Source organism: Patiria miniata, unplaced genomic scaffold (genome assembly GCF_015706575.1).
Source record: "Patiria miniata isolate m_02_andy unplaced genomic scaffold, ASM1570657v1 HiC_scaffold_6, whole genome shotgun sequence".
NCBI lineage: Eukaryota > Metazoa > Echinodermata > Asteroidea > Valvatida > Asterinidae > Patiria > Patiria miniata.
In genome coordinates this window covers 21,657,981-21,683,261 of record NW_024037073.1, presented here as the reverse complement: position 1 = coordinate 21,683,261, position 25,281 = coordinate 21,657,981, and the positions used below count along the sequence as shown (strand labels likewise).

The window sequence follows — 25,281 nt, the reverse complement described above, 5'->3', positions numbered from 1 at the left end:
ACAAGTAAATCACACATCCAGTCACAAGTAAATCACAAGTCCAGTCACAAATCCAGTCACAAGTAAATCACAAGTCCAGTCACAAGTAAATCACACGTCCAGTCACAAGTAAATCACAAGTCCAGTCACAAATCCAGTCACAAATCCAGTCACAAATCCAGTCACAAGTAAATCACAAGTCCAGTCACAAGTAAATCACACGTCCAGACGTAAGTTAATCACAAGTCTAGTCACAAGTCAATCACAAGTCCAGTCACAAGTAAATCACAAGTCCAGTCACAAGTAAATCATCAGTCCAGTCACAAGTAAATCACACGTCCATACACAAGTAAATCACACTTCCAGTCACAAGTAAATCACAAGTCTAGTCACAAGTAAACCACAAGTCCAGTCACAAGTAAACCACAAGACCAGTCACAAGTAAATCACAAGTCCAGTCACAAGTCCAGTCACAAGTATAAATCATGAGTCCAGTCTCAAGTACTGTCACAAGTAGAGCCCCAGTCACACACTTACGGTTTGGAGCTACGAATATCCATGGTTTACCAAGAATCAATGGATCATTGATGAACCATCGAAATTTGTGGAGAAATCAACTTTCTAAGAATGCACTTTAGTTTCAGGATGAATACATCACAGTTGGCAAGAATATGGATGGATTGGTGAAGAACATTGACAATAATAATAAGAAGAATGACATTAGCACCACAGTCGGCTGCGATTGGGCCATGGGTGACCCTGTTCTGCTATGAATAAAGTGTGGATATTCGTAGAACAACCTTAGCAGAACCCTAGCACATCCGAGCATATCAATAGGGCGTAGCGAATTCATAGAGATTTCTACCACAAATGAACTACAAATCTCCAAGAATATGTTCGAATAGCCACATATAACACTACAAATCAGTACGGTTGTCCTACAGATGTCCCATGGTTGCACTACGGATTGATTTTCATGACGATTCACCACAGAAGTTTTGAACAGTTTAAAACTTCCGTAGCCCCTCCACGAATACCCAAGGAAGATGGCGGATAACCACGGATGTACTACTATGGTACTCCCACGGTTTATCACGAATTTCAAACGGTGGAGATCCTTAGCTCCAAACCGTAAATGTGTGACTGGGGCTTAACAGTGGATGAACAGTAACAAAGGAATGCCTTTGCCAAAGCTTATTTGAATAGCTGCGATGGACTTGCAGGGACTTGTGATGGACTCAACTACATCACTGGATCTAAAGGTGTATGACACAACGAGGGATATCTTGGTTGTGTTATCTGAACATGTATGGAAATAACGATGGATATAGGTCCAATTTCCAGAGGGGGCACTCTGGGAACTTTTTTTATTTAGAGAGGAAAACAATGGGTTCCGTAATAGTTTCAAACAATACAAAGGTTTTTTTGTCTTCTTCAAATTTCCAGCAAGGATACACACTGACACTTTCCTAATTAACCCTTAAAACTCAGCCCTAATTTTGAGGTTTTTTTTTACTAAGTTGATTTCTGGGACTATTTCATTAGTATTCTTTATTATGACTGGGTAAGTTAAATACTAACTAAAAGCTTGTGAGCTAGGCAATAAACAATTTTGAAAAAAATATCAAAATATGACCCCCCCCCCCCCTCTAAATGGCAGTCATTTTAAAAACTAAAATTTTGGGTTGTTTTAATCCCTTTTTATGGAATTTTGGCAAAGCAATTATGCAAACAAACTGCTAGGAGACTTTTGAATGCATTACTACAAAATACAAACAGGAGTCAAAAGAGGGTGGCAAACACAAAATACAATACTCTGAAATGTTCGGTCGTCGGCGATCGATTTTACATAGGGCTGAGTTGAAAGGGTTAAGACCATTAAATATACTGGTAGCATGTTCTGAAGACATGTAACATAAGCCAGAATATCCTAAATTAAAGATCTGGGCCCAATTTGATAGAGCTGCTTAAGCACAAAATTTACTTAAGCACAAAAAAACATTGATCAGTAAAATCAGGTTACCGGCCAAAACTCCATGTGATGTACTTTGCTTGTGACTGTATTTAGTTGTTGTTTACTTAACATAACAATTGCATGGAGTTTTGGCCGGTAACCTGATTTTATTAAGCAAGACTTTTTTGGTGCTTAAGCAAATTTAAGCAGCTCTATGAAATTGGCCCATAGCGACTCCATGCTTAAACAGCAAACAAAACCTTGGGTGACCTCGCATGCCAGAATTGCTTTGCGAGTGTGGGCTTCATGCACAATTAAGCACCCCCTCAATGGTTACCAGGGGAGAGTTGGCACAGACCACCGGGATGGACACTCAAATGCATTGCTAACAGTGCCCATAACTCATGTAAAGAAGCTGTGGTTTGGCGCACACTTAGAACAAAATACCTATTGCGTACATCGCATCATATGCATGCCCACCAAGGCTTTTGAAAGTGGCCACGAAGCCCCATCTACTGATGGTGCAGCATACTCAGTAGAATTTCCTCTGAATTCTTCCAAACCATCTTCATGTGGTCGAGGGGCACACAACAGGGCCAAGGCCAAGTGTCTAACATATCTCATTCCCTCTCCCTCACTAATGAGGGTACTTCTATACTATATCCACAGTGAGATTTCAGGTATACTTACGTGTCTCACACGTTTGGCCACTAAAGGGGTGACGGCATTGGCACGTGAAGTCGGCCTCGAGGTACTGGCCAGGAATGCAGGTGCCACCATTTTGACAGGGACTTGAGGTGCAAGGGTGTTCTGCAATGAAAAAAAAAAGCCAATAAAGTACGCCACCAAAAAGATTGGCTTGCTTTTGTCAACCGTACACATGCTCGGCACCAAAGACTACAAAGTCTGGAATAGTCTGGGGGACTATATGGAATATTGTAACAGTACCTCGCCTGTATCTTGATGGGCCGAGAGCAAGTCACATGGCATTTGCTATTTTACTATCTTGCAGTGCAAACCCTAAAAGACTACACAACTTACGGCTGAAGAAGCATTATAGGCATAGCAACCAACAGAGCATGCAGCCGATTTGCATGTGTGCAAATGCAAATAAAATAAAATCCTATTGTTTTAATCCTATCCTTGGCCTTTGTCTTATGGGGTCCAAACTTATAAGTTATACTAGCAATTAGCTACCTTCATTGTATCAAGGTTCAAGACATACATAAACATGGACATACACTCCAGATATCGCTGTTGAACCAAATGCACACACAGGTTTACATTACATACATGTACCTTGTGTGGACTTTCCATTGCTTTCGTGTAGTTAAGAAAAACCAGTGAAAAACTCATTTTTCTCAAAATGTGAAAACTCTTTCAACCCAATTTTTTGTCTATGATCCCCTTTAGTGTTTCTCTTCATTCTGCCATGGATAAACCTAACCCAAGAATGCCTCTAAACCTGTTTTCCAGAAATGGGGAAACATTGTGTGGATGTGGTCAAGTCCACATGTCAAGTGCTACTTATTTTAACCATATATGCTCTTATTTTAACCATAGTTAATTTCCTAGGCTGAAATTCGGACTTAATATCCGTTTTCTAAAACTCTTCCATTTGCGACAGATCAACCCACCTTGGAAATTCCTAGTTTTTGAGTAAAATCCATACATCTAATTCATGAAAAACTTGTGGGGTACCAAACTGGTACCCCGCAAGTCGGTGGGCATTCCTTGTGAGGTACCTCCCATTGTTCCGGTACCCCATTGGGCAGTGTTTATACGTTCACACACACTGACGGACAAGGCGGAAACAGTATGTCCCTTCGGCTTCGCCGGCGTGGCATAAAAAAGAGATTTCACCCCAACAGAGGATATCTCCCTTTGATTCAGCAATAATATCTCGGTTCTTTTTTTATCCACCCTGTTGTGTCAACCATCTTCAAATGACCTCCCCTATGGCCTCCTCTGTCTCTTTTGCACGCGCTGTGCTGTTCCGTTGATATAATTAGTGCTGACATGACTATACTCACCATCTGCACATGTCGGGCCAACATAGCCAGAAGCACACTCGCAGGTGAAGTTTTCAAAGGATGCACTATAGCTAGGCAAACATAGACCACCATTCTGGCATGGGTAGGAGGCACAGGGACTTTCTGCAAATGCAGAGGCAGGGGGGAAATCATATTAAAGAGGTTTTAGAAAATTATGTCTTTGAATTTGCATAATGTAACATTGTTCATTGTTTCATTGTTCCTTTTTATCCTCTACTAAACTTGGACAGTTTTTTGTTTGTGAATATTTGACGTCGTTTGTGTAAACTGCCTGTTTCTCTGCCCACCCATTTTGGGTTTTATTTGCGCATTTCTGTAAAAGTACTTTCACATCAGTTTTGTTCCAGTTTGATCCTCTGTTTTACATGTTTTACACGTAGTTTTTCGTTTAGACATTCAATTTTCTTTTTAACTATCTTTACATATTTCTTTCTTTATGTGGTTATTTTTATGTAATTTTGATACATTTTCATGAAGCGTGTAATTGACAACCTACACTCTGTTGGCTGTTGAAATAAAACAAATCAATAAAAAAGAGACTTCCCTACTCTCACATCTTGGAGTTGTTGAACAAAGAAATTGACTGGAGTGGGTTTGAACCTGCGACCTCCGAATTACCATTCCAGTGCTCTACCAACTGAGCTATCCAGGCCTATGTTAGTGGCTCCCCATTTAGTTAATGTCTTTGTTCAAGAGGCGCTAGTCAGAAGCTATAAACCTGATATGCCATGTAGCTAGGGACAACGCCCAATGTCACTATGCAAGCAACATTGGAGATCTACGAGGCTCCTGCCTACCAGATAAATGTAGACTAGGCTATATTTGTTTGAAAAATATTTCACTCCTACCCTTTTCTCTTCTTAATTGTAAAATCTAGACAGGCAATAATAAAGCAAATGGCAAATAAAAACACACAAAAACACACCATTGTTGCAGTGTACTATAAGACTCACCAAATTCACACTGAAATCCTGTCCAGGCTACAGGGCATAAGCATATAGCAAAGCCTAAATCAATGCATGTCCCACCATTGTCGCAGGAATCGGCAGCGCAGTTATCATCTGTCCAGCGAAAATATAAGTCCAACAATACAACAATGAAATATCAAAACAAAAGAGTTCTGCTTTCATCCAAACATACTTCCCCCCCAAAAAAAAAAAAACAATATAGGCGTAGGCGGGATACCATCAGTCAGTGGAAAATAAAAAAACTATTTGCGCACCAGTTTGCATCATTTGCCATGTGGTACCATTCAGTACTCAAGATTCAACAACCATTGAGTTTCAAGCAGATGGATCTGGGAGCTAGATAAGCTAATGTGAACATTTCAAGGATGTCTGTGCCTGTCTATAAACTCTAAACGCCATCAATTGACCTTCACTTCTTTTTATGTGTTCAGGAAGATGGGTACAAGGTGAACCCAGGTGGACTCCCTTTCCTCCCTATGTTATGGAGGGAGTCCAGGGTCTGAAGTGCTCAAAACTGGGCAAAAAAATTATGACCGATATTTTCAATATTTTTACCTTGTAGGAGAAGCCAATTTTTACGTCTTAGTATTCTATGTGTCCTTATCTATTGATCCGGGGGTTCAGGAATTCCATATTCAATGCTGATCGACGTTAATCAGGAAAACAAACTCTTAAACAACGTTAAACTTGTACATTTTTGTACAAGCAACTTTGCTAGGCAGAAGTTTCTCACACGTACCGAGTCGTACATGGCATACGGCCGTGTAGTGTGAACGCACAGTGCGCACGCACGATTTGCTTAGTAACCGCCCTCAAACGCATGCGCACTAACTTGAAGGTGCGGTCGCCTATCCAATGACCAGGCGTGTTTTCGCAACAGTGACCAGAAACATGTTTCGGCTTTGGTTTTTGGTTGAGCGTTTTCGTGACTTTGGTTGGCTGAAGTGACGTCACTGTTCCAACCAAAACCGAACCAAGGAGGGCGCTAGCATGCGTGTGCGCTTTCGTACGTACGCATATACGACTTGGTGAGAAATTGATGAAAAGAGACTACAAAAAGTACCAGTTTAATGTTGCTTTAGAGTTTATTTTCCTGATTAACGTCGGTCAGCATCACCATCATCATCGTCATCATTATCAGCATCGGTCAGATAAGGACATATAGAAAATGTAGGCGTGAAATAAGCTTCTGTAACGAGGTAAAACGTAACAAAAATCTGATCAAAATTTTGGGTGGTATTACGTAGAGAATTCTCATCCTGGATGTCAGTCGTAATGCAATGAAGGCTTTCGTCCAACCTGGGCTAGGGGACAAGGGTATTCTAATTAGACAAGAATAACATGTGGACTCTGTGTAGGGGCAGTTTATAATAATAATAATAATAATAATAAACATAACTCTTTTCGCAGCAATAGGGTGACTTTCCCATAGACTTGTGCACAAACCTAAACTGTCACCTAACCCAAGTTCACCTTATGTTTTTTCCACGAAATTTAGTATTTATACTAATTGGACCATGAGGAATCGATCTATATGGTTAGCGACAGCAAAATTCCTTGCCCTAAGGGTCGTTTTCATAAAAGGGCGACAGTTATTTTGTCGCCCCAATAAGGTGTATCGCCCTATTGTGGACTGAGTTCGCAAAACCTTTCGCCCTATTACAGTAATAGTAGTAATAATAATAATAATGGAGTCTTATATAGCGCACATATCTACCAACAATTAGGTACTCAAGACGCTGGAAATTATGTCTATTATTAAAGAAAGGTAAATAAAGTTTATGAGAAATATGAGACCCATTATGTAGCACCTTATAAGGGTTAAAAAGGTGCTGCGGCGCATATTGCAGCCACTGAAACACCGGGGCAAACCCCTTCTCTTAGCGATAAGTGTTACTGGTTTCTTTAACGTGCATTACACAACACACGGGACCTACGGCTTAACATCCCATCCTAAGGACAAAGAAATAATGGTAAAGTGCCTTGCTCAAGAGCACAGGCACCATGTTCCCGTGGTCAGGATTCAAACCCATGTATCGCGACACACAAGTCTGGAAGCCTCAAAGTACACCCACCAGTCAAAACTGGTTTTTGTGCCCACCAATCAGCATCTTAATTTTTTATATATTTTTTTTGTAGTAGATACTTATTTCCATGCTATCAATTCCTAATAATACAAATTCGTAATAAATACAAATAAATAATATTTAAATTGAATAACATACAATTATAGTACAAGTATACGGACAAGAATATAAATATGTATATATGTTTAGTAATAATCCACTGATGCCACAGGGTGTGCTTGAAAAAAAAAACGGAACAGCTGCTTGAAAAAACTTTATTTTTTGTGAAAAAGCCACTCCGACACAAAGTCCCCATTGTCATCTTTTTCTTGAAGCCAACCCCATTTCCATTTATTTTTTGTTTTTGCTTCTATGGCCTTTAAGCTGTCAGTTCGTTCAATCACTTTGACTTTTTCCTTATACCTTATTCTGACTACCCAAAATTCCAACGTTGTATTCGACACGAAACATGTTGGTGCACATGACCTTTGCACTACGATGCGCGCGACAAAAACATGGTTGGTACCCGGCGTTTTTTGTATTCATATATCACTGCGTTCGGAAACCACCAATAACTAGAAATGATAGACTTGATTTTCAGGCTGAATGCAATGTGTGCTTAGCACAGAAAACGCCCGCACGCGATGGGCACGCACGAGGCACCTTTGTATGCGTGCAAGTACGTTGGCCGCCTGTATCGCATGCAGGCTCGGCAACAAAAGAGACTTGTTTTTAAGAATACTTCAACGAACAACGTACGTTGTGCCACACCGTGCATATGCGCAATCCTTACAACATATAGGCCTATGTACTAAACTCAAGAGGGCTAATGAGGTAAAAATCAACGCATTTCCAGTTTTTCTTCTCTTTAGTCAGGTTTATTTTAACGGCCGAAAAAAAAACAGAATTTTTCGTGATTTCAAAAAAAAAAAACGGAACCGGCAAAGTGGCATCTCTGAATAACAAACAGTATTTTATTTTGAGAGTGGAGGAGAATGCAGGCATTTCAAGAAGCCAGGGCTTGTAGAGAAACACCTTAAAAATTAGAGGAACAGATGAAAGAAGAACACATTAGTAATCAACACAAACATAACAGGCAACAAAGACCATACGGGACAAGAGACAGACAAAACGGACGACGTAATGTTCAGAAACCTTGAACCACTCTTCCGGGAACCACTCTTCCAAGAAGAATGTATCTTTGAACACAGTGGCAAAGTGTACCTGTACCATTATTTTGATCAACTTTCACTCAAATTCAGGATGGTTGGACTACTCTTGTGGACTACTTAGAACCAGAAAATAGGATTCCATTACCGGTTACCAATATAGCCACCTGCGTTATACAGCACAGCAGGGAACCATGACGACCAAGGAGTTTCATGATGACGTTTTGACCAGCGTTTGACAAGAGGCATTCGCACATGTGGAGGTGTTTACAAGTGACATCCAGAATCCAGCACCGGTCTAACTAATTGTACTCGCCCCAAATTTTCTCCGATGAGCCAGTATATGCAAGCGCACAGGCAAATAATCTGATGTTCTCTGGCCGTTTCTGTTATTAACCCATTTGCCACTGTACTGCCCAAAACCTCCCTAGGCGTTACTCAATCCTTGTACCGTCCAAAACTACTTGAGCACTCTATGGTTTTATTGATTTCATAAGCCAATAAATCACTGTGATACTATGCTGCACTTACCCAGTAAGATCTCGCAATGCAGACCAAAAGTTCCAGGGGGACATTGACAATAAGCGTAGTCATTCGAGTAGCTACTCTGGCAGTAGCCGCCATTTGTGCAGTTAAAGGTTAGACACGGGTCAGCAACCTCTGCAAGAAAATATCAAATATATAGGGGTCAAAAATCAAATTCAAACCTCTTAATTACGGTTTAAGTGTGCGACCTACTGAGCTCTCAAAGACACACACTCGCATCATACAGTATAAAATCTGCAGTATTAAGGTGAAAATGACAGTGGCATGGAGGTTTGTAGAAGTGAAGGTTTGTGGTGTGATCTGAAGCTGGTCAGTCAACGATGGTAGGACTTTTCCGTCAATTGTATGCGATCAACCTAATTAAGTTGGTTGCAGCGTCGGTTAACAACAGCCCTAGCTGCCCTTCATAACGCTCAGCAAGGACCCAGGACCAAGAAGTTTTGTGATGACATTTTAAATGTCACTTGTTAAAATTAGGGCACATGTGTAAAGTAGGTCACATATTAATCACCAGTCGTGTAGTGAGTACTGTGAGTCAGGTTGTAGGTACATACACTGTTCAAGTGTCTATAGGTTCAAACATGTATCCTCTTTTTCACAAACAATATTATACATGTATCACTTTAACAACTATAGTAAAGTAATATTTCTTGTATAATTCAAGGGTAAGTTTTGATGTTTTCAATTACAGTTGGTCAGATATTTTACGTTCTGGATGAAAGTTTCCTTAAATATTATAAAGTTTGTGCAAAAACAGTATATGGCTGTTTGTGATCACTTTCTTAAGTCCCAGTTGGTACGTCATGCCGCGTGCATATACTGGTATTGCGCGAAGTACACACATGTTATTTCATTTGCGTGATAGTCAGGCGCCATTGGCAAAGGTCTCTTCCAGTGGTCTCCCCTGACTCTCCCTTTGCGACCATTGAGGGGGAAGTTTAACACTTTTGGTTCAATGTACCTGTTTCACAGCGTTCGCCGGTCCATTGACTGAGACAACTGCATTCCGCCACACCATACCAACTGTAGCAATAACCTCCATTTTGGCAGTACACACTATCACATGGGTCGACAATCTCTGCAAATAAGTGGATACAAGCAACGTGTGGTTTAAACCGATAAGTGGCGCGGTCGGCGATAACGTCCCAAGCCAATCAGGCGAGGTCTATTATCTGTGACCTGGCCCTATCAACACGTTTTAAATAACATGTAAATAACTGCTCAATCACTGTCACCATTCATGAATACCTCTTCAGTCAAAGACTATAATTGTAAAATGTCGAAAATTGACAAGATCCAAATGATTTTGTTCTACCATTTACTCCGTGTTTGGGCCGTTTCTATTATGTGCGTGGCACATGTGTTGCGCTCAACATCTCCTTGCAGGGGCGGATCCAGGATTTTCCAAAAGGGGGGGCCCTGAAATATTTCAAACCTGTGCAGGAAATTTTGTTGTGACAAACCAACTCGCGAAGTCACGGCGTGGGGTTTGGGGCAAACTTAAGGGCCCCTAACATTTTGGACTTTAGAAGCTCTCTGGTGCATTTTAGGGCAAATCTGGGGACCTCTGCAGTAGATTTTTCCTCAAAATTCAGAGGAGATTTATAATATTTTTAAAAATAAATATTGAATAATTATTTCACAAACATTACAACTTCCTAAACTGGAAAAGTATATGGTGTCGGAAGAACCAACAATATCTTATTTCTATCACATTCCTATTGCACCACGAAAGTTATCGAGACTGTCCATCAAAACTTTTTGTAAAAATTTGCCTTACCTAATATGAAAATATATTAAAGATGGGTGTTCTTTAAAATAATGGAGAAGTTAAGTCATCCCCGCCTACATGCGCAAACAATGACATTATGACAATGTTAGTTACCGTCAGCCACCGGCCAGCACTGGCCGTATATTGCATCGCGCACACGGCACACTATCGGTGTGCATATAACAGCACTGTGAATTGTGTAGCGGATCCAGAAATGAACCCATTGTGCCGTGGCCGAAAGGTTTGCAGAAATATGCTATGGTGTATCACATACGAGAGAAACACTCTCGTTGTAAATATTTATTTCAATGGAAAATACATACACAGAAAAGAGAGATCACGTTCTGGGAATTAATTTGAAGAAATTCTCTTTCTCCATCCATGTTCGTTACGTACTTTCTATGATCCAAATTCAACGCAATGTATATGTAGCCCGTAGTCACTGGTTCCGGTCCTACATCATAGCTTTGATTCTGTCAGCATGCGGTGGGAACCAGTGAATGGTGATGGCACTGCACTGCACTGCTGCATGCCGATTCGTACAGCGGCATGGCTTCGATGTCGTGAATGTGCATTTTGATGACACATGCGTCAGAAATACAGGCTTTTTTCCGTCAAGATTTTGCATGTCCAGATGAAATTAATAATAGCGTGTGTAACTTTTTTTTTTCCTGAAGAAAAAAGGAGGGGGCGTGCACCCCCCACGCCCCCTTTAACACACATGTTATTTCATTTGCGTGATAGTCAGGCGCCATTGGCAATGCGTCCGAATTCCAGTGGTCTGCCCCAACTCTCCCTTTGCGACCATTGAGGGGGTAGTTTAACACTTTTGGTTCAATGTACCTGTTTCACAGCGTTCGCCGGTCCATTGACTGAGACAACTGCATTCCGCCACACCATAATAACTGTAGCAATAACCTCCATTTTGGCAGTACACACTGTCACATGGGTCGACAATCTCTGCAAATAAGTGGATACAATCAACGTGTGGTTTAAACCGATAAGTGGCGCGGCCGGCGATAACGGCCCAAGCCGATCAGGCGAGGGCTATTATCTGTGACCTGGCCCTATAAACACGTTTTAAATAACATGTAAATAACTGCTCAATCACTGTCACCATTCTTGAATACCTCTTCAGTCCATAGAGCTAGGACCCAGCTCTATGTTCAGTCAAAGACTATAATTGTAAAATGTCGAAAAATTGACAAGATCCAAATGATTTTGTTCTACCATTTACTCCGTGTTTGGGCCATTTCTATTATGTGCGTGGCACACGTGGTACGCTCAACATCTCCTTGCAGGGGCGGATCCAGGATTTTCCAAAAGGGGGGCGTGAAATATTTCAAACCTGTGCGGGAAGTTTTGTTGTGACAAACCAGGAGGCATATCCATAATATCTATATATATATTATATATATTAACACAGTATACTCAGTGTTGTCCCAAGTGATTGTGAGAAAACATTACAAAACAACTAGGGTGACCCCCCTCCACCCTGTACCCCTTGAGTACAGGGTGCACAGAGAAGGGGGCGGGGTTGCAAGCCAATGCATACATATGCAGAGCGATAATTTGCTTTTAATAAATTGTTATTTAATTCCTGGTTGAGTGATAAAACTTTTGCACTAGTAAGCAGGAGGTCGTGTGTTCAAGTGCCACCCAAATAGGTTGGAATACACTGACACAATATTACCACTGCATTTGATAATTGTTGACTGCTATGATGTGGGATATGCCATTTTTAACCCCCTCGGAGTGCACAGCACCCCTCGGTTTTAAAAACGTCATATCCCACATCATAGCAGTCAACAACTGTTTTGTTATATCGTGCTAATAACTCAAAAAGATGGCTGTTACTTACTGTGTGAGAAATAAATTAAATCACTGCGATGTAACCTTTGATAACTGAAGGTTTTGATGTCCTGCCGCACACGAGACTGAGCGTTTGACGCTGCAGTTCTCATTGCGCAAAGCTAGCACGCCGGCAGGATGCACACGCGTGCGCAACACACTCAATGAACAGAGTGCAATATCACCCTCAGTGTGTGACATGCATTTTTATTATCCAGACACGTGGCTGTCCTAGACCAATGGAATTACAGTATCCTAGCACACAATATAATATTACAATATATATCTTCCAAGTGATTAATATATAGCAGTTGCCATTATTTCAGGTGGCCGGTATGTCTGTTAGCAATGATTCCAGTAGCCAGTAGTTTATAACTTACCAGTTTCACAATGCTCTCCTGTGTAGTCATACCAACAGTCACAGTAGGCCCTGCCATTGTACTCGTAGCAATATCCACCATTATTGCATGCATAAGTATCACACAAGTCCGGTTGATAAGCTGCAGATTGGCCAAACCAAAAAACAAACAAACAAACAAACATCCCAACAAACAATTAAACAAAGAAAAGGTAATCAGTACAGAGTTTAAGATTGGCAAAAGTCAACAAAACTGTCCAAAGTTGTACTTTGTGCTTTTCAAGTGCAGGTTGTTTCAACCCAAAACAAAAACTGTGCAAGAAAATCTATTTTCATGCTTCACCTTGTGTGTCCTGCAGGGGATGTTTACAAAAATAACCTAACAACATTTGTTTTCATCAAAGTGTTTTGCCACAAAATTATGATGAACAAAACTCAGTGCCCAAAAGCTATTCATTGTGCTTGAAATTGAAAATAAAATCAAACAGAAATTGTTAAATTTCCAAATGTATTGTATCACTTTTTGCACACGGCCCACAGGGGTTTCCTCCAAAAAAACATGTACCAAGTGGTACAACCCACGGCAGTTCCACAAACAGTACAACTGCGAATTTCAGTTTGCCAGGCAATGGGGCGTGACCTAATATATGCAAATTAGACACATGCGCATCGGTGTCGCAAAGCTGTAGGTATTCCATAGACACTCGCTGGCAAAGCTGTGATACACGCGTGGCATGGAACAGTACGAAACGCGTCCACCAACCAACCCACCCACCAACCAACCCACCAACATAAGCAGCTCAAGCCAGCACGGCGTGTTTTCACACCGCCGTGGGAAACCCGAGTTCCCGGCATTTCAAAAGGTGTTTTATGTTCCGGTTTCTGGTGAAGCAGAAAAAAATAAATGGCCATAATCTTGTCTCGGGCAAGCATAAGTCATCAGGCATGCAACTGGGAATTTAGAAAAAAAAACGAGGACATCCCAATGCAAACCACACAAGACTTTGTACAGTGTTTTTCAATTCGCAATGACATTCGTGAGAAGTCAAAAACGAGGAAATTAGCAGATCCGAGGAAAACTTGCATGCGTGATTAATAAAGATCCAAGCTAGGAGTTCATCAACTTACCTGTTTCACATTGATATCCTGTCCAATTTCCAACACAATTACAGAAAGCGACTCCCCACATCGGGTAACATGATCCACCATTGTAGCATGTGAATGCATCACACGGTTCCCCGGCAACTGAAGGATGATGGAGGATTCATTTTTATATCAGATTTTTAATAACAAGTATTCGTACTGTATGTAACTCCAGGTTTATTGAGGGAATAAAAGTGTACTTGGCCAGTTTTAAACAAGTCCATTAAAGACCTGCTGGTGTAATGGATGCTGGTATTAATAATAATAATAACAGAGTCTTATATAACGCAAGCATCTACCGACAATTAGGTACTCAAGGCGCTGGAAACTATGTCTATTTTTTTAAAGACATGTAAACAAAGTTTGTGAGATAATAGCCCAAGCCGAAGGCGAGGGATATTATCGCGATTTTAAATACACCTCTAGTCTAGCTATGTTATGGTATGTGCCTCTCACGAGTAGTGGTAAACATAGGCGCGGGTGAGATGCGTACTGCGCAATGTGGCGCAGAACCCAGCTGTGCCGGTGTAGTGTGAATTTAGGACTATGAAATACTGACTCATTGGTAGCATTGCGCATGCCTAAGTGAGGTTTGTGAACGTTTAACCAATAAAAGGGTAAAATGGACCAGATTTCATAGGAGTCCAAATTTCATGTGACACTGGAAAAGTGTTAAAGACCAGCCAGCCAGTGTTTTATCAACCGTTTAAAACCAGCCATGTGACGGGCTCTCTACCAATAGGAATGGGTAAACTGTCTAAGGTATCTATAATATTTGTTTATAACTCCAGATTTTCATGAGGTAGTCTTCTTTATTTTCAATACAACAGTTTAATAGAAAAATGGAAATTATCCGGGAACAGATGTTCAGAGAGGTTTTGCAAGCGAACGGCTACGGTTAGCAGACAACGTTTCATTTTGTGTCGTCTTGTGACATCATACACAACTCGAAATCCGCTACGCATGCGCACGGCACGGATATATCACGTCAGTGTGAAATGCACAGTAACTTTTCGATTTTCACCCACTCTTCAGACAAATTATTTAATCACATATGATTTGATTGAAAGGGAATTTGCCGATCATATTTATATGCCACTTGTCTGTGTTTCAAAGCAGGATTAGCCACAGCTTTCATTGGCGGCTGCCATTTTGGATTCTGGCTTGGTTCCAATAAGTTAGTGTATGCATACGGGTACACGATAAGAAACAACAGAATGGTTAATAATAGTTATGAATTTAGCTAAAAACGTATGTGTACATATTCGTTGGGATGTGAAAACCCCTTTTAATTAATATCTAAAAGTTTGCTTATAAATTTAGTTTTATAATAACCTAAGATACATGTGCTTCTTTTTTTTTCCTTTTACAAAGTTAGAAATGGTAACACCAAGCAACTTTATAGATTATCGATTAATAAGTTATTTCCTGAAAAAGCGATAAAAAATAACAATGTGTTGATGATACAGATTTCATAAAGCTGCCATGATAATTGACGTCATTTTTTTTTTTACTTTTGACTATGATTCATCTAATGTTGTTAACATAATGCCAACATGAGAAATTTGTATCTGAGAAGACGCTCTTTGTTATTGATTGTTTGTGATGAGTTGTCATGACGACTTACTTGTTTGGCAGTCTGTTCCTGTCCAACCAGACGAACACAGACAAATATAGGAGTCACCACTAAAAGAGTAACAAGTCCCACCGTTCTGGCAAGGTTGGGTTTGACACGAGTCAGAATTATCTGTAATTCAACCAAGAAAAAAAACAGCAAAATTGAGATCGTAATTCTGACCAAAAAAAAAAGCCCACTCCGTATCTCAAATGAGTAAAAATGCACATCATATTTGACGATGGGAAAAACATTTGCTGTAAGATTTGCCGAAGTTAAATTCTGTTCAACAAGTTATTATTCCTGAACCCTTTGTTCAACAACTGAGTACAAACCTAAGTATGGCATCAAAAGTAACCCCTCCCCCTCCACTGGTGGGCTCCCCCCCCCCCACTCCACTCTTGGCAGGTCCCAAATTAGATATATGATCTGGGTAAACCCTAAAAACAAAATAAGTTATGAAGTCTACTGTCTCTGGAAATAATAGGATCGCGTGATCACTTCCGATCCCACATAAAACACTGCAGTTGGAATGGTATAAGCTGCTTAACTAGGGGATGTAACATTCCCCAAAAAGAAAATATAAAAAGGCTGCCCCCTTTCAATGAATAAGGTTTAGGCCCCCCCCCCCCCCCCCCAACGAATGAGGTTTAGCACCCCCCTCCCCCAACCCACCCACCCACCACTTTTCAAATTTCCAATGGCCGGTTGGATCGGCGGTGTTTTGGCCTCCCAACTTTCAAAACTGTTTGCCGCTGCTGCTTAAAAACACACTGAATGCAAAGGCTCTGGCAAACAATCCATTTTTTGGGGGGGGGGGTGTATATTGTTTTAAATTTGGTGACAGGGTCCATTTCTCTACCTTCATTCTCACAGAAGACACCGCTGTATCCATAAGTGCACTCACACACCACGTGGTCACCAGCTTCCACTCGACAGGACCCACCATTGTGGCACGGATTCGAGCTGCAAGGGGACATAGCTGCCGAAAGACAAGAAAGCAATCAAGTGTTAAAGGGAATACACAACATTTGCAAACATCAAAAAACAAAACTATCAAATTAGGGTGAAATACCTCACTGGACAGTTAGTGAATGACAGTCTAAAGCATCCTGTGAAATCATGGCACCTGGTGTGCTAACATTTTCAAGAAAAGTGGTATTTTTGTATCAATTTCCAATGCTGGTCGACCAACCAGCATTGGACAAAAAAAAGTTTTTTGTTTTTTTTAAAACTGCCCTCTGTTTACCATATTTAGTTAGTCCATATTTTGTTTGTAATCGCTTACACTCCTATGAATGGATACAAGCCAGCTAGACTGGTTCCCTGACTTTACAATTCCCCCGACGTCTATTTCTCTGTTTCATCTTAAGTGGGGTCGGGGAACCAGACTACAAGAAAATAATTGTTTTTCTTGGTGTTTCCAGCATCTACAAACACAAAACTTCAAACAAGTCAGTGTAATAATATTTGCTATAAAATGCTAATCCCCCAAATCCATCCATTTCTGAAAATTACAGCAAAAGCAAATGTTGTCCATTCCCTTTAAACAAGAGAGCAACACTTTCTGTGTGGAAAGTTGCAGCTGATTTCAGGAACAGAGCCCATTACACCATGCATAGGATTTACACAATAACTTAATGATCGATTTAATAAAAAATTGCGTAGCTGCAGTGTGCATCATTTTCAATCCATGTAACTCAAATATCTTGGACGAGGATATAGCAGTTTATACAACATTTGTTGGAGTATCATTTATGTTCAATCACGAAACAGTTGCTGAATAACCTCTGCCCGCAATGTTGACGTAAGTTGACGTAAGTTGTAACCAAAGTTAAGGTTATAATAACAGAGTTGTAGTCGAGTACCTTCCGAGTACCTTCTGAATACTTTGTTTATAATTGAGCTGTTTCTTGTGAACAACGCAAGAGAAACATTGACAGCAGACAGCAAAATGAAGTCAATGTTAAAAAAAAAATTTATTTGAGACTTTGGTTACATAAAACCCCTTTTTAATTAACCTATTGGGACAGAAGTACCCTAAAAGTACTCGAAAAGTACTCTGCGAGTACTTTCCTGAATAATTTTGTCTTAAAAGGTTAGTTCGTACAAGATTCTGATTGTCTAAAGTGTTTCATTTCTTTTGATGGGGATTTATGTTCAGTGTGCATTAAGATAGCAGACCAGTAAATAAACTTCCATAGACCCCAATGGTAAATGCTCCCACTTAAAAAATTCGGGAAAAATACTCACAACTCTCCAAGGTGTTTGAGACACACATCAAATTAAAGCTTATTTCATCATCTTTCATTTTTTTTCAATTTTTGGGGGGTAAACTGATCACTTTTAGGAGAAATTTCCATCTGAAGATGATCACCCCTGAATATAGTCCTGAAGCTCATCGCCATTTTGAAAAACGATGCCTACACTCCATTGCAAAATAGAGCGCTTTTAGGGTCCAAATTACATCAAAATTACACAGAACTGCAAGCTCCCAGTCCTGTGCACGGCTTCCACCCATATTTTTTACAAACCCTCAAGTTCATGGCCCACAGCATGCTCAAATACCGAAGATTTTGAGGGCATGCAAATCGTGATTTGGCCGGCGCAGGCAATTTCGGACCGATTTTATATTGGTCTGCACCCTTATGCAGCTTTCTCCATACCAAACCATCATAATCTCTGGTAGCTAAGCTGGTACTCGGAAAGTACTCGACTACAACTCTGGTAAATAACATGAAAGCTGGAGCTTACATATAGAGCAGTTAATCCCCGTGAAGCCAACGGGACAGCGGCAGAGGTAGGTGCCACCCGTGAGGCGTTGGCAGGTTCCACCATTCTCACACGGGCTGGTGACCCAGCTGTCGCACACATGTACGTCCAATTCTTGTAAGACACAAAAAACAAATTTACATTCAATCTTTTTGTAAACAAGTGCGAGTGCACAATAGGCTCTGGCCGTCTTGCATAAGCCCCCCCCCCCCCCCGGGTTTCCCATAAAATATTGTCCCATCACTGCAAGATTCCCAAGATGTTAATGCGAGAAAGTAAAAAAAAAACAATTATGAAGGGCGCTCTACAACTCAACCATCGCTACCAATCACCGAGGTCTTGGGCAAAGACTAACACAGAACTCATCCCCCGGATATGAATTGAGACGGCCCTAAGCTGATGAACCCCCTTTCAGATGGAACAATTTTGACACTATTCAAGTAACTCCATAACTTTCATGTGCTACCCCATCATTTTTTTGATTTTAAATTACCTTTTTTGATACCCCCTAATTTTAAATTTAAAAGCCTAAATTGGGAAGTTTTACTTACCGGTTTCGCAGTTATAACCTGTGAATCTTGGCGGACAAGAGCAGATAGCAATGCCCCATAGGGACTCGCAGGACCCATTGTTGAGGCATGGGTTGTTATCGCATGCAGCATCCGCTAAAATGAAAAACACCAACAAAAAAACACGGATTTTGTTTTATTCATTCTATGAATTTGGATCCATTTTTTCCCCGCCCTGTTACATCTGACATCTATGATTTTGTAATGCTGGATACACTCCTTATTACTGCAGTCATCCTCCAAGAGTGATTATGAATAGCAAACAACCTCAACAAAACAAAAATTGCTTGAAGTCATCATTAATAATACTTGAATGGTAAATTAAGTTCAGCGGAACGGAAGCATGAAAATGTCACACTTTGGACCCTGAATTTATTGAATGACTCACATGCATTCATACCCTAGTACCATTTGTCAATTGTGGAAACAGATACGTGTGTTTGGACATTCCTAATGTTGAAAACACCAGGTGTAGATCATGGGCTTTCTAGGATTTTTTTTTGGGGGGAGGGTATACAAGGTTCTGCGGCACATATAGCAGCCACTGCCAGAAACACCATGGCAAACCCCTTCTCTTACCGATAAGTGTTACTGGGTTCTTTAACGTGCATTACACAACACACGGGACCTACGGCAGGCGCGGATCCAGGATTTGTTCTTAGGACTAATGCGAGCGCGGAGCGCGGAGCGCGGAGCGCGAAGCCCTTACGGCGTGGGGTCCGGGGCCCGCTTAAGGGCCCCGGGAAATTTTGGATTCTAGATGCTCTGTGATGCAATCTGAGGCGATTCCTGGCCCCTTTCCCCCTGAATTATTTGTGCAAAAGTTGATAATCTTGTAAGGATTTTTTTTAAATATACTCTTGTTTTTACAAATTTTAAGCTACTGTGTACTTCAAAGTTGCAAACCATGTATTTTTGTCTTCATAATTTCTTGCATTGTATTTAAAAAAAAAAAGGAATTGTATTGACTTAGATTGTAAACTGTTGCAACGGGCAATGCACTGAGGCATTTGCTCCAAGGACTAATGCGAATGTGAAGCAGTGTCCTACGGCGTTGGGTTCGGGGCCCACTGAAGGGCCCCGGGAAATTTTTGATTCTATAGATGTTCTGTGGTGCAAACTGAGGCGATTCCTGGCCCCATTTCAGCAAAATGTTGTGAAGATTATTAGGATTTTTTTCATTATCGCTTCGGTTTGCGGTAACACCATGTGTTTTTTTTATTTTTTGTTCATTGGTTTGAAATTGTACTCTTGTATTTCTTAATACAAGCCTAGTTAAGTTTCTTCTGTTCTTCACTTGATAACCAAGTATTTTCGACTGCATAATCAATTTCTTGCATTTTATTTTTGTAAAGGAATTGGATAGGCTTAGATTGTAAACTGTTTTAAGGATGCGTCGGTACATCTGCCCCGAGGACTAATAATGCGGAGCGCAATGTCTTTCGGCGTGGGGTCCGGGGCCCGCTTAAGGGCCCCGGGAATTTTTTTTGATAATTGGATGCTCTGTGGTGCAATCTGAGGCGATATCTGGCCCCTCTTTCCCTGAGTTATTTGAGCAAAATGTTTTAAGTTAAATAAGGATTTTTTTCATTGGTTTAATATACATGTATACTCTTGCTTTAACAAGCCTTTTAAGTTTCTTCTGTTTTTCACTTGATAACCATTTTCGTTTGCATAATTGTTTTCGTGCATTTTTGAAACAGAATTGTATAGACTTACTTTGTAAACTTTTGCAAGGATACTTTCTAATGTTTTGTATCAAGTATAAATTTTCAGTTTATCAATAAGGTAAGATTTTCTACGGACATTTTTTACTGAAACGGACATGTTTTGGACTCCTTGGAAGCGCGTGGAAGAAATGCTGGCAAATTGTTATACGAAAACACACCCCTTGACCAATAGTCCAAAGAGCAGCGTTCAACCATGGATCTGATCCGTGGTTCAACGTGTATGTCGCGCTCATCGCGCTAAACACAGCACATTGGCTGTCACACGTGCGTGTTTTTCGTACCGGTACGTACGCTCATATGAATCGCATTTCATAACCCATATACCATGCAGGGTTACGTATGGATACGTACGGTGGGATCGCGGTTTACTTCAAAGCTTCTCGAGTTCCCTGTGTCATACGGCCAGTACACAATGTTTGCAGGCCGCTGATGTTTAATATCGGCGCCGGCATTTTTGTTAGAAGGTTGCCCTCCTCCTTCCCTCCATTTCTCTCACCTCCCCCCCTTTTTTATCCCCCCTGTTTTATTCATTTTTTTTTTTTGTGGACTCAATTTGACGGGGGGCACGTGCCCCCGCGGCCCACCCCTGGATCCGCGCCTGTACGGCCTTATGTCCCATCCGAAGGACGAAGCAATAATGGTAAAGTGCCTTGCTCAAGAGCACGCGCAATATATTTGCACAGTCAGGATTCAAACCCATGTACCACAGCACACGAGTTGAACACCTTAACCATTGGACTACAGCACCCCCAAAATATCCCTGTTCAATAATTCCTGAGTTCACTTACCCATTACTTTGTTGTTTTTTAAACTTTTTTTTGGATACGGCTTCTCAAGTTTAAGAATTTCAAGAATATTACCTATCGAACAATTTACTCCCAGCCAGCCCGAGCTGCAGATGCAGTATGGTGAACCATAGAAATCGTCGCACATCCCTCCGTTCAAGCACTGCAGCTCTGCACACGACGTGGGGAATACTGGCAATATGATAAAAACAAACGAACAATTTGCAATGAAATTCACATTCAGCATTCATAGGTTTTGAGATTAATGCATTGACTATTAAAGGGAATCAATATGTGTTTGGCCGGTTTTAAACAAGCATGTTTAAAACCGGCTAGGAGCCTGGTCATCGATAATGGCCTCGGTTTTAAACTTTTTAAAACCGGCCAAGCACATATCTATTTCCGGTCAAAAAGTCAAAACAATTCAAAAATGCACTTAATGATTTCCAATGCTTTTTATCAAACAATTTTACCTCAGGTTTTGCGAAACACCCCTCCTGCCACATTTATGGTATGTGCCTCACGCACGTATAAGTGCTAAAAAACTCCTTACTTGGAAATTAATTGGCACGCATGTGCCACGTACTGCGCGATGTTGCACAGAACGAAGCAGTGTTTTATCTGCGGTTTAAAATTAGCTAAGTGACGGGCTCTCAACCAATAAGAATGGGCAAACCGTCTCAGGTATTTAGGAATAACATTTAAACTAATTATATTTTTCACTTGGAAAAACACACAGCTGTTTCGGCTTTTTCGATCGTAGTATATATGTTTAAAGGTAGGGTATATCATCTGCATCTATCCAAAAAGTAACCGACCAAATTATTTTTGAACAGCATACTTGGGTTAAAGATAGTAATGGCACTTAACTCCTTGTGAAATAATTCTTTCCGGCAAGCTGTCATTTCGAAGAAAACAATAAAAGGAGGTCTTTCCAAAGATGTGTCTTAAGACGCGTCTTTGAAAATTTCCATTAGTAGATCGTTTTTATTCGGCGAAGCTATGAATGGGTGCAAGCAAGAGTGCTGACACAATGCACACGCGCACGTGGTTGCTATAATTCATCGGTTCAGTGAGTGACATCACGCAGCTGCAATCTGTTGAATGAGAACGTGTCCTGGATGCTGATTTCGGGCGCAATTCAAAACATGACTCGGCAACTTTTGAATTGAAATCGAGATCCTAGAATATTGTTTTCTCGGAATGTACAGCATTCACTGAGCTAAAACTTCATCAGGTTAGTTGTTAAGCGCCCTTCTTTAGATTTTGAACACTTTTGTTGCTTCAAAAATGGGGAAAAAGAATCACAAACGACAAAAGATATACTGGTATTCTTCCTTTTAAGAACTACTCTTACATATTGTCTGTAGATGCAATGAAAAAAATATTCAAAAAGTCCATATTCCAAAACACATGAGAAATTCACGTGATCTTGTTATCGTAATGTCACTTCACATTCCACATTTGATGCCCTTGACTTGTTGTCAGACGACAAAAAAATGTCAAAAACTTACGTGTTTCACACCTCTCACCACCATAGCCGACCGAACAGTAGCAGGAAATATAATCCTCACCGTAACTATAACATTCGCCACCATTGAGGCACGGGTTGGATAAGCAGGGGTCCATATATGCTGTCAAATGATTAGATAAAAACAAGCGTCAAGGAAAGAAGGAGTACCGTAATTTTCGGAATATAAGCCGTGGCTTATACATGTACGTTGATTTTGCCAATGAAAATGTGTACTGCTGCTTATACACAGGGCGGCTTATACGCCGAACCTTGAAGAATAAATATAAGATTCACATGTGTATTTAATGTACTGGTATAAGAAGACATCTGTTGCTGAAATGAATTATCAATCAAGAAAGTCATTGACAAACCGAAACCACGTCCCACGTAAAGGTTCTGAGCGGTACAAATTATGGTGAAAGCTAGCTAGCTGTCTCCGATCGACGCTTGCGACAAGCCGTACGTGATACGAGTGCTGCATGCATGCCATGCAGCATGCTTTCCCCCAGCGGACCACACCACTTGTGGTAATAAAGGGGTGTACTTCCTTGGGAACAATAATTACCTATATTTCTGCTGTTTCAAAAAAGAAAAAAGATGACTAATACTTTCTATGGTGTTCGAAACATTTCTGTATTTGATAATGAGGTGTTTAACATCACAATATAATTTTTTTCCTTGAAATGTATTCAAGAAACGATGTAAACTCAAAATAGGGACTCAATCACCCCTTACAAAATTAATGGATTCGTCCATAAATATGGCAGCATTGTTTAGACTATTTTTGACAAAAGTTACGATAGTAACTTGAACTTTTAACGTTACTACTCATTGGTAATCACAACAATTTGTTTTGAGGTAAAAACGGACTGTTTATTCTTAGGAGAAAACAAATCAGCATCTGTTGCCACAAAGCAAGATTTGTACGTAGCGCTCCAGTCAGGGGGCCAACAATTAAAAAAACGCACTTGTTTCTTGTACTCACCATTTTCGCAATGATCTCCATTCCATCCATTGTCGCACAAACAGAAGGCATATGTATGGAAACTTGTACAGACCCCATGCCCACTACAATTGAAGGTGTCACACGGATCAACTGTACCTGCAATGGATTCATGGCAAGACGATAGGCAATGAGTACCTGCTTTGAGGTGGTCCGTGGCATTTTACATTCAGGGTACAAGGAAAGGTGTAGCGGGAATGGAGGGATACAGCAAGGTTGAGGAGAGGCACTGAGCAGGGGTGGAGGGGTACAGCAGGGGTTAGGAGGGTTGAGGAGGGACACAGCAGGGTCAAGGAGGGGTACAGTAAGGTTGAAGGAGTAGTATATTAGGGGTGGAAGAGGGTACAGCGGGGGTGCAGCAGAAAGTGGAAGAGGTGTAGAGAAGATCAACCCAGTAGGGATGGAGAAGGGGTACAGTAGCATTAAAAGAAGGATACCGTGGGGTTGGAGGACGAGTACAATAGGGTTGGAGAAGGGGTACAGAAGGGTTGGAGGAAGGGTATACAGTAGGGTTCTGGAGGAAGGGTACAGTAAGGTATGATGAAGGGGTCAGTGGGTTTGACAATAGCGACACTCAGGGCACTGCTTACTTGCTGGGTCTGAGCAGTCAATGCCTTGCCAACCTGGCTGGCAGTCACAAATCGGATGATCGGACGGTGTTAGGGAACAAGTCCCGCCATTCAGACAAACGTAATTTGCACAAGGTGAGATCGCTGTCAGGAAAAATATAAAAGAATAAAAACTCAATGGATGAAAAAAACCACCAAAAAATGGGAAATAATTCATCCAATCGTAACATTAAGAGATTTTTGCACATTGACCCTCCTATGCAAAGAATCATTCTGCACCAAGTTGTCTTTTCAGTCGAAATCAATCAAGTGACTGTTTTCAACAGTTAAGACCCCCAGCCCACATAAAGCTGGATTGACTGGCTGTGACAGATGATACAGCCGTGCTTTGACTGTAAGTATAGGTTGGTAAAGACAGATGTGCCACCATTTTCCTGCTTTTGTCTGTTGCCTGAATTAGACTAGTCAGAGTGCTTGCATATAATATGATCTGACTGTTTGTGACTAGCCTGTGTAAAAGGCATGGCAGGGGAAGTGGATGGAATTTTGGACTGTCTGTGCTGTTTAAACAGTAGGAGGGTTAATAAAAGACTTACATGTAACACAGTAGTGCCCATACCAGCCGAAGGAGCACTGGCAGTAAAAATCGTCTCCATACGAAATACAGGAGGCGCCATTCTGGCACGGATTAGAGGAAGAATCGCAGACGTGGACACCAGAAACCGCTGTAAAAATCAAGCAGTGGGAACATATATGAAGAATTTATTTCTAAAATGCGCCATTTTGGTTACCTTTTACTATCCCGCCCTCTCCTGGTTGTCCATTTAAGTCAGTTTGGACAGCTGTTATATAGTTGAACACAATTT

At 40.9% G+C, this 25,281-nt stretch overlaps 1 protein-coding gene across 12 annotated transcripts in view; it reads right to left on the bottom strand.

Moving 5' to 3' along the window:
• LOC119742514 (fibropellin-1-like) overlaps nucleotides 1–25,281 on the bottom strand; it is a 50,840-nt gene that overhangs the window by 14,505 nt on the left and 11,054 nt on the right. For 11 of the 12 annotated variants that reach the window (XM_038218465.1, XM_038218460.1, XM_038218464.1 and 8 more), the window contains 17 exons: nucleotides 25,012–25,140; nucleotides 24,437–24,559; nucleotides 23,829–23,945; nucleotides 22,845–22,964; nucleotides 21,406–21,522; nucleotides 18,798–18,911; nucleotides 18,229–18,360; nucleotides 16,337–16,456; nucleotides 15,487–15,606; nucleotides 13,845–13,961; nucleotides 12,739–12,858; nucleotides 11,351–11,467; nucleotides 9,698–9,814; nucleotides 8,722–8,850; nucleotides 4,941–5,048; nucleotides 3,967–4,089; nucleotides 2,624–2,743 (listed from right to left, as the gene is read on the bottom strand). In XM_038218465.1, the coding sequence (XP_038074393.1) occupies nucleotides 2,624–2,743; nucleotides 3,967–4,089; nucleotides 4,941–5,048; nucleotides 8,722–8,850; nucleotides 9,698–9,814; nucleotides 11,351–11,467; nucleotides 12,739–12,858; nucleotides 13,845–13,961; nucleotides 15,487–15,606; nucleotides 16,337–16,456; nucleotides 18,229–18,360; nucleotides 18,798–18,911; nucleotides 21,406–21,522; nucleotides 22,845–22,964; nucleotides 23,829–23,945; nucleotides 24,437–24,559; nucleotides 25,012–25,140 (2,043 nt within the window). The remainder of the gene's footprint in view (nucleotides 1–2,623; nucleotides 2,744–3,966; nucleotides 4,090–4,940; nucleotides 5,049–8,721; nucleotides 8,851–9,697; nucleotides 9,815–11,350; nucleotides 11,468–12,738; nucleotides 12,859–13,844; nucleotides 13,962–15,486; nucleotides 15,607–16,336; nucleotides 16,457–18,228; nucleotides 18,361–18,797; nucleotides 18,912–21,405; nucleotides 21,523–22,844; nucleotides 22,965–23,828; nucleotides 23,946–24,436; nucleotides 24,560–25,011; nucleotides 25,141–25,281) is intronic. The other variant, XM_038218466.1, reaches the window with a different exon arrangement.